The sequence below is a fragment of the Poecilia latipinna genome, unplaced genomic scaffold, assembly GCF_001443285.1.
Source record: "Poecilia latipinna isolate Pla-1442-1.1 unplaced genomic scaffold, P_latipinna-1.0 Scaffold1346, whole genome shotgun sequence".
NCBI lineage: Eukaryota > Metazoa > Chordata > Actinopteri > Cyprinodontiformes > Poeciliidae > Poecilia > Poecilia latipinna.
This window is the reverse complement of record NW_015113962.1, coordinates 87004-97141: the sequence shown is the minus strand read 5'-3', so window position 1 is coordinate 97141 and position 10138 is coordinate 87004. Positions and strand designations below refer to the sequence as shown.

Sequence of the window (10138 nt, the reverse complement as noted above, 5' to 3'; positions counted from 1 at the left end):
ATCAACAATCAACAATAAGCATAAGTTAAATTGCAATTGCGTTTTGCACCTCTTTACTTTTATATCAGTTGGCTATTCTCACCAGAAACACGTTTATTTCCTAGTGCTTGTATCACATTGGAACGATTTTGGTGGCGCACTGCCTCCAGCCATTGACCTCAATGCAAATAACCACCCAATACAAATAAAGAACAGATTGAAGGCTCATAAAGTGAGGTTTCTATAAACTGCTATGGAGTTTTGAGACAGGAGCTGTTTTTACTTTTAATCTCCAGTTACAGCTAATCTGGTTTTACACAAAAATAAATAGCACGGAGTTCTCGGAACCTCACTTCCAGAATCTTGACCTGAAGACGCTGTTTCACATTTCCCCCGCCTGGTGGTGCGCTTTGAATGAACGCCGGGAGGAGCCGGGAGTCCGGACGGGGGCGGGGTTACAACTTTTCAGTGGGAATTCTCAGTTCAAAAAGCTGCTACTGTCCTGTCGTGTGAGAGTCTGGTTGCTTCTCCTCTCATTGGGATCAAGAAACTCCTGCTTAAATATGATTTTAGCGAGCGGCTCCAGAGTTTTCTATTGTTAGCTGAGCCAAAAACGACCTTCACCGAAGAAGACAAGAAAAGGAAAAGGAGCGTCAAGAAAGTAAAACGCGAATCGTGCAAGGTGGTCACGTTGTGGACCGGGGATCATCTTCACAGCGACACTCCATCCATCCATTCCTTACCTTTCAGTCTCACCTGGACTCATCGAGATGTCCCTGGAGACATATTCAGCGCTGGACGAGTCTTCTCTTCGAGCTTTGGTGAGTAAATGTCCGGAGATGCTCTAAAAGTCTTTAAAAAAAATATTTAGCACAAGCAGCATTGAGTTTTTAGATTTCCACTGGGTGCTTTCTTTAGGCTGAATTACTTTGCTTTGTTATTTTAGGGTGTGTGCACACGGCAAGATCATTTCCAAGAAGCACAATAATACTTTTGACTTAGATGATCAGGGAGCTTCTCCTTTAATTAGCACACCTGAGAGGCAGGTAGGCTACGCACAGTGTTGCTGCTAATCCTCCTGCAGACTTACTCGGTCTGCACAGCAGACAAAGAAAATGTACATTTTCAAGTTTTCCTCTTATTAAAAAACAAAAAACAGGACATGTTTCCCCCCCACATTTGTTTGTGATAAGCAAAGCAATTCAGACATCTGTAGTTTTTAAATGAAAGAATTTACAACATTTAGTTGATGTGAAATGAGGGAAAAAATGTGCACTGCTGATGCGAGGAAGGAAAATATCTCAAATTCACAGAAGAATATTGTTGCACTTCTTCATAATCAGCTTATCTTTATTTATGTAGTGCCAAATAACAGGAGCGTCATCTTAAAACAGATCACCTTGAAACTGGATCAGTCTAAAAAAAATAAAAGTTCAATTAATTCCAATGCAATCACATAGTGACATTCAGATCTAACTACATAAAGTTAAATATTCACTAGATGGCTAATAAAAAAGTAGACAGAGATTTAACCCATGGAAAAAAAAAAGGCAAACAGGCCATTATGTCAACATAAATGAACCTAATGAAGGTGTTTGCTATTGTGAAACTATTGGAGATCATGTCGCATGTCCAGTTATGATAAGAAGAATGTATCGCGTGCACTGAATGCCTGGAAGTAGTAACTATCACTGCTTGGTCATGTCCTGATTACTTCCCAGGGCGTTGGTAGGTGTAGTGTGTTCGGTGTATCATGGCACCTGACACATTTACAAGGAGACGCGACTCATCCTGTTCAGACATCGAGTTTGTTTGAATTCCGCACAAACGCAGTGGTTGTTGGAAAAAAAACAACAAAAAACTATTGCTATTTATTGTTGGTTTACACTGTAAAAAGAGTCATTAGGAATTTGTTTAATGTCTCCTATTTATGTCCTAATCATTATATTTGCGCTTTACCAGCTTGACAATTTAACTTTACTTGACAGCGTTGATTTTTCTGCCTTTCTTCTAAGGAATCTACACTTTACCAATATGAGGGTCTATTAATAAGCTGGTCTTGAAGCACAATAAAGCCGATATGTTTGCTTTGGAGCCGAACTGGGCAGAAATGTCATGTTTGGTTGACCTGAATCAGGCTATTTACTGCTCCACTGATCTGCTAAAGTCTGGGATGATCCGACTGTAATCTGGAGTCAGTGACTCACATTTTACCACAAGTCTATTATATTTTACCCACACAGTCAGCTGGTTTGGGATTTGTGTTGACAACCGATTGAACAGATCTACTTGGTGAAATGGCCACAGTGTATCTGATTTGTTTTTTTTCTTAAAAAAAAAATCTCTGGGCGGTATGAGGAGGTATACTAAAAAAAAAAGTGCTTTAAAAACTCAAATGTTAATTGTATTTTCTGCAACTTTTAGAGTTTTCTTTAGTTAATGTTGTCACATTTGACCTCAGCTCACAGAGGAAATATCATTAACTTGTCTTGCTTGCACAATGCATGCTGCAGGACCCTGCAGTAAACGCTGCCATTGTCCCTGGACCTGCCTCAGAGAATAAAATGCACATCATGCAGCTTCTTCAATTGTCTTTTCAGCTTCCCACTGTGGAGCTGGATTGGAAATGTCCCATCTCTCCCTCTCTCTCTCTTTCCCCTCTGCTGCAGCATCTTTCCCTCAGCTTTAAGGTCACTCCGATCCCACAATTTCACTAATGATGTTCACAGTGTCAGACTTTTCCATCCGCAGTGAACTTTTCAAACAAAACAAACTCGCAACAGAAAGTTCACAAGCGACTGGGATGAAATGCAGTTCATCTTCGGAGCTTTTTAGGAAATCTAACACCCTATTATTATTATTACCCTATTCAGAATCTATTGTCTTGTTGTGTTTTTAAAATGCTAGCAAAAGATAATGGACATTTTGGGACTCGGGCTGGTCTGAGCTGGTTGTAAAGCCTTGGCTATTAAACTGCAACACGAACTCCAGGCCTGTGTTGCTCTTAATGAACTTAACAGTCAGAAGGTCGTATGGCGGTCTCTCTTAGCGCTGCTAATCCCATTGCTACACCTCTATTCAAAGCCCAACCTGCCGCTTTATATTGCTCATCTAATCCCTCGCTAACTCAACCAGAAGGAGCTTCTGTTTTTTTTTTTTTTTTTCTCCCCCTCCTCATTTCGCTTGGCAGGAGCGATTATTTATGCATTCATGAAACATAATCAGTTCTCGAGCTGAGAAGGTATTTGTCAAGGTTCATCTTATGATGAACCGAAGCCTCCGTCGAGTTCAATCGGAGGATAAATCTCCCTTGAATCTGACGACTTAAACCGACGTCTCTTTGCTGGGGAGTTTTTTTTTTTGTTGTTTTTTGTTTTTTTTTTTTTTTGCAGAGTGATGGCTATCAGCTGGCACAGCCCTGATTTGTTTGCTGCGAGGCAATAGTTTGCTGCGCGTCACTGTGTGTTAAACCTGCAGGACCTGTTGCGTACACAGGTGTCTGCTGGCTGTGGTACAGGTGCACAGCCCTACTTGGCGCAGAAGTTGGCGTCTTGTCAGCCGCTCTGTGATCTTCCCCCTAATTATGTCACAGAGCTGCACAGGTGGATGCAGAAAAAAGGTCCAAATGTGACATAATCATCAGCACTGAGCGCTCGGTATTCAGGTGGATTGACATGAACGCTGATGGGTTTCCGTGTTCGGCTGATTTCACACGCTGGATGGGTCCCACGTATGATGATTTATGACCAGTCCTTCCAGGCCTTGACTGTCCTTTCTCCCTGGTGAGCCAGAGGCATTCACACATGTTTAAAATAGGCCAGATTCACTCTGTGGTCCAGTCTGGCTGATAAACGAGACCCCTGGGCCTTTAATTTATGATTTTCTAAACTCTTTTGCGCATCGACAACAGCTCAATGGTTACAGTCTGGAAGGAAGAAGTTCCAATATCTTTTGTAGGATTTTTGCGTTCTCTCTGGATTCACCTTTACTCCCTGTTGAGACTGGACTCATCGTCTGTGAGGAATAAGTTGGAAAGATGGTTGCTTAACCGTCACCTGGAACTTTTTATTTATTTATTTTTTAAATATAAATACTCCCTCTTCCTCCTTAAAGGAAATTAGACGTGAATTTTCCATGGAACGTCAGGCGCATGTCGTTTCATGCAGCAGATTTCTATTGAAGTAAACGTTCTTCCACACAGCCTTGATGATTAATGCTCTGATCACAATCTGCGGTTGCTGTTTATGAATATGATTGCCTTGATTGTTTTCTCTCTAGGCCTTTTTCCTATAGAAGAAGAAGAGAAAATATCTTTCTTTCTGGTTTTTATCCCAGTCGCACGTTTCGGTTTCCCCCTCTTGATTAATTTCGCTGAAGCTTCTGGCAAAGTCATCGTGCCTGAGCCGACGCACCAGGCAGGGGTTATCTACAGTGCTGCAGCCTGCACACTTCAGCTTCTTGTCAGTGAATTTCCAAACAAAAGACCACAGAGATAAGAAGCTGCATCCGCATTTTGGACGAACGGAGAGCTTTCGATTCTGGATTCTGACATAAATATCTGCTCACATTTTGCCTCTGAAAGGAAGTGAAGTAATGTCTTTACTGTAAAATATATCAGTGGAGTTTTTTTTTTTATTTGACAGTACTGTAAAATAGTTCAGTAACATTAGGAGAAGTTACACCATGAGAGGTTATTGTTGCACTGCTGCTAACATTATGAGCACATTTGAGTAAAAAGATAATTGTATTTGTTTTTCTGTTGCATTGTCTTTTTGAAGTCTGGTTTCATCAAACTTCATGTGCAGAAACTCAAGGAGATTTTCCTCTCATAAAAAGTCAACAATGCATATTTTGGAGTCTTAACCTTTTGTATCACCTTGCCTTAATCCTCCAGTAGAGAATTATCACATCAGCTTTAACTGTGCAAGGCCAACATTTAAAATGTTAAGCTTCCATTTTTAAACATTCCCCCCCCCCCCCCATGATTTAATGTTCTGTTGATAAGAGTGCAGGAGAGTGTTTTAATGTCTTCCTGTGTTTTATGGTTCCCCTCCCCTACCTGTTGCTGTGCTCTGCTGGTCATCTGGCTGCAGGAACAACACCCACACTTTCCCAGAGTTTACAGTAAAGACGGTTGTGGCTGTTTTTAAATATTTCTGCTTGCTGAAGAGATTCATGATGTAAATCACCTTTTAAAACCTGCAAGGTGCTTTGCTAAGCTCCTGTTAAGCTTCAGACTGAAGGTCTGCTACCTTCACAGAGAGCTCAACTCATTAACCTGCTAATGTCTGCTTGCTATGTTTAAATATTCCGGACAATGAACACTTTAAGCTGCATTAATTAGTGTTTCATTTTATTATTTTTAGCAGCAATAGCGAAAAAAATATTGCTTTTCAGTTTTATTAAATAATTTGGATTTTATTTTTGCATTTTTTTGTGTTTGTGTGTAAATAAATGCCATATCTCTGTGAAACCGTGGGATTATTAATCAACGTTTTTGCATCTGGAGATTCTTGGTCTTTAAATGAATCGGCAGCAAATCGGCTTTGACCAGCAAATGAACCTGAAAGCTAAACGCTGCGTCTGCTCAGGGTTTCACTCTGGCCTCTTTATGCCTGATAGTTTTTACACTTACAAATGCATTAGATTTTTTTGTTTCCTTTGGCAAAAGTAATAAGTACGAGTTGAGAAAATATTGAAAAATTATATATGAAAAAAACAACAACACACAGGCAGAATATTTTTGGCTCCTGTTGGAGGATTTCTGTTTCTTTGAAAGTTTCTACAAGAGGCTGATAATCAGCTGAAAGTCATTCTTGGATGGACGTTGCATATTTATGTGAAAGATTGAGCAGAGTGTGTGTTTATTTTTTTTAGTTTAATAACCAACCTGTGTCATATTTGGGGAAATATAACAGTTGCAACCAGCTGAAAAGCGGGCGGCTGCTTGTGAAGTCTGAATGAATGAAAAGCTGTATGTTCTGGCGCTGCCTGCTGAGGGTCAAACGGTCTTTGTAAAAGCAGTCAGACTGGCTGACCCTCAGCTGCTCCGCTCTTTACGTCTGAGCGGCTAAATGATCCAGCAGAGACTGATCTGCCTGTCTTCGTCATTCTGCCAAGTGGAAAAGGTCTGGATAAAGGATTGAAGGCGTCTCTTCCCTCCTCTGTGTCCCTGAGCGCCACCAGACGTCTCTTAGATAAACACCGACTGAAACTGTCCCCTGAGTTTAGTTCTTTAAGCTTTTTATTTTGGCTTCTAACTTTTAAAAACCCGTTTTGAATTCAGATGAAATGCTAAATTAAATAAGAGGAGCTTTATTGCTCTCCTGTCGGTGTTCACAAGCGAAAAGGACAGTTAAGAGCTGGAAAATCTCTAAGATTTTACAAGATAGAGTTTTCTCTCTGGGGTGGAAACGATTAACCCTAATTTGCTTTGAGATGCCATGAAATGGATACAAACATCAGTTTTATTATTTATTTGGACAAAACTTTTTTTTTTTTTCTTTTTCCTGGTTTGTGAAGGAAAATAACCGACTCCAGCATTTGGTTGTATTATTCAGAAACGTTCTAGGTGGAATTCGTAAATATATCATGTGAGCAAATATTCTCTGTTAAACTTAAAAAAAAAAAAAAAAAAAAAAAAAAAAGGAACACAACAGATGGGATGCTGTCAGAAAAAAAAAAGTCAAAAAGTTGGTGCTTGGAGCTTTTTCTGCGTGTCCCTCAGGAAGGAGTCGTTTCCTCTGGTCCTCCTAACATCACCAGGCGGATGTTGATGTTTAGCTTTCCTGCTCGCTGCTGTTAATCTCGTGGCGTTCTCGAGATTCGCTCAGCAGATCTGTTGAATTGTGTTCAGTCGGGCTTGCGGCTCCGGTTGTTAACGCTGGAGCGCAGGCCGTCGCAGATCCGAGCGGAGAACGAGCAGTCTGCGCGTTTCCCACAGTCCCTCCTTTTGCTTCCTGCTGGACATGTCCCTCTGTCCGTCCGTGGAGGGTTTTCACTCAGAGCTTCTGATCGTAGAGGGGAGCCGTCCTTCTCCAGCACCTGCTGCGATTCTGCTGACAGGCCAGCAGAATCGCAGCTTTCATGTCTTTCAGAGCGTTTTTATTTGTCATGGCTCCCTCCTGCTGAAATCTGTCATGCTGTAGCGGATTTTTCTGCTCATAAAACCAGAGGAGATAAAGCTGCAGATGGCTGTCTTGCTGTGATGATTTACAGTTATTCAGAGACATGAAGACAAAGACGCAGTGGAGGGGAAGGGCTCTGCTTTTTCAGGACCAAACATGTTGCTTTGGAAAACGTTCAACTCGCAGCAGCAGTATTGGGTTATTGATGGGTGGAAAATGATGCATGCTTTCATTCCCCCCCATTTTGCTCAGACACCTATAAACAAAATTCTTCATCCCGCAGAAGTCGCCTACATACAACATGGAGTCCGTCAGTGTGGAACTTGATAATAAATTCAGCGTTTTGTCATAAAATAAGGTGAGAAAGCGGTGTCGTGAAGACCCAGAAACGACAACGATAAAGCTGTGGATTAATTTTAGGGTTGGGTCATAAAGCAATAGCCCGGCCTTTAAACATCCCATTGAGAGCTGAGCAGTCCATCATGTGGACATGGAAAGACTCAGACACAGCTGTAAAACCGCCAAAACATGGCCGTCCACCCAAACTGACAGGCTGGGAAAGAGGAGAGTCAATCAGAGACCAAAACCCAAAGAGAAAGGAGAAATGGTGGCAAGGCGTGAAATTTGACCTTATGCTCTTCATCCAGTCTGACTGATTTTGATATATTTTTGCAAAGAGGAAGTGATGTTTATGTGTAAACATTTTAACCATGTACTTTTTTTTTTTTGTCCTTCTGCATCACAAATGAGCACCTCAACTTGTTCTGACACACAGAATCCAAGTAAAACGCATTAAAATTTGTTGCTGCAATGTGACAGAATGAGAGAACGTTGCCAGACACTGCAGCTCGCTGCGCTCCAAGTGAAATTTATTGCTTTTCTACTATCAGTGAGTCCTCTGGCTATTTCTAAAATCAACACTGAGGCAGCTTCCTTGTTCTTCTGGCTGATTTAAAACCTGTCATGATTCCAGCTTCCTGGTGTGGCTCAGCTGTTTCTCTGCAGAAAACTGAGGGAGGATAAACGGTTCTTTTACAGTGAAAATGCTCCAAACATCAGAAGCCTGGTTTTGGTCGGCGTATGCAGAGTCGGCTGGTTGACCTGTCGGCATGTGGACTCTGCGGTCTGAGCTCAGATCTGTCTTCAGCGCATCATTACGGCCCTATAGGACACTGATGATGATTAGACCCCCCACCCCCCTGCCCTTTGACCTGTATGCATTCCTCTATGTAGCTGCTCTTTTATGCGTGCTAGCTCGACTGTAAAGGGGGACACGGTTTTCCCGGGTCCGCTCTGTGGCTCCGTCCCACTTTATTAGAGGTGATTAAACCGTGTGTGCGGCCCAAATTTGTAGGCGATAATCTTTCTCGCTTTTCACAGGTTCTCCGGGTCAGACAAAGGATTCTCGGTGTCTGTTGTGGCGGGGCAGGTTTCAGCCTCGACTGTGATTAGGCATTGTTGTTAATTTTTCATCCGACGGCCGACAGAAACTCCCTCCTGAGGAGTCAGGTGTTCCGTGCCTTGCAGGGCTCTCACGGATCCAGATTATGTTTCCATTTTTCAGCTGCGTTGTTTTCCTCAGGAAAACAACGCAGCTGATGCAACCTGGACTTTCTTCCTAATTAACAAAGCAGTGATTTGATTTAGGGCTGATTATCTTTGTGTGTGTAGCAGCACAGCGTCTTCAGCGGCAGCTGCTAATCTGTCTCAGCTCTGCTCTGAGGAGTGTCCCGATTCTCCTTATATGGACAGTCATGAGAACACTGGTCCGATCTGCTTAAACCGCTGGGGAGATGATTAGTTCATCCCCAAAAAAAAAAAAAACTTGTGCAACTCCTGCTGTGACACATAAAAAAAAAAAAAAAAGAAACGCAGGATAATATTTGCGTTACTTGAAAGCAGAAACGTCTTTGTGTCTTAGTTGAAATCTTGAAGTAAAAAAAAAAGGAGTCAAAGGGTCAGAGTTCAGCCTGAGGAGGTCCTGGTGCTCCCAGAGAAGGCCAGGCGGGCGTGTGTGGGAAGGTGAAGCCCTCCACGCATCAGGCTGTGACGTTTGACCCGACCTCTGTGACTTGCAGACGGCCCAGCAGGAGAGAGACGAATACTCCGGTCCGTGGGTTTCAGGTTTTGTTGACTATACATCGAGTAGCTCTGATGCTTCTGTTTCAGCTTTGCAGGAGGCCACTTCATTTATTTAGGGAAAGCAGTTGACCAAAACAACCCGGCCCTTTGTGGAAAACTGAGCGGTTCTTGGCAGCAACAAATGCCATCGAGGTTTCGTGACGAGTATTCGCCATCGAAATGGAGGAATTTTGACTCACTCTTGTTTGCAGAGTTGTTTTAATTCGGCAACAATGGAGTGTGTTCAAGCATGAAATGCTTTAAGGCCACGTTGCAGCATATAAACTAGATTTATGTTCACACTTTGAATAGACCACTTCAAAACTTCTGTTTTTTTTTTTTGTTTATTTAGCCATGCTGAGAGGAATTTGCTTGCCGCTGCTGCACAGCCAACGCTTGCTTGAGCTTACGGTCACAAACTGAGACCTCAGAGCAACGCTACACAATCACACTGCCACCGCCGTGCTTGACTTTAGTTTTTTTCCTCCATTAATGTGGTTCTGGTTTTGCACCAGATGCAACCAGATACGCGCCTTGCAACTACAAAACCATGTATCACTTCATGTCCACCTCACAATAATAATCCAGTGCTTTGTGCCTTTTTATCACATACAGCAGTAGTTTTCCAGGGCACTGTAGGTGCAGCTGAGTCCGCTGCCAGACGGTGCTTACAGTTTGACGGAGTTGTTGTATGTGGAGTGTTTTCTTTTGATTAGTCTCAGGTGTTGAGAGGCTGAAGCTGCTCTCTCTGTACCTATGAATAGATGCTCTAATAAGAAGTTAGCCGGAGCCCTGTAATTAAAACGCATCTGAACTTGTTCGCTGTTTGCCATCTGCTTTCACGGCGATGCGGCTCAGCGCTCCGTCTGCTGCTGCTTGCACGGTTTTACCTCGGCGTGTTTTGACCGGCT

At 42.5% G+C, this 10138-nt stretch overlaps 1 protein-coding gene across 4 annotated transcripts in view; it reads left to right on the top strand.

Annotated features, from left to right (window-relative positions):
• Positions 1-430: 430 nt before the first annotated feature.
• The window catches only part of smtnb (smoothelin b), a 52945-nt gene continuing 43237 nt past the window's right edge, over positions 431-10138 (top strand). For 2 of the 4 annotated variants that reach the window (XM_015055962.1, XM_015055961.1), the window contains exon 1: positions 434-800. In XM_015055962.1, the coding sequence (XP_014911448.1) occupies positions 750-800 (51 nt within the window). In that variant the 5' untranslated portion in view covers positions 434-749. Of the gene's footprint in view, positions 801-10138 lie in introns of all 4 variants that reach the window. The other 2 variants (XM_015055960.1, XM_015055963.1) reach the window with 2 other exon arrangements.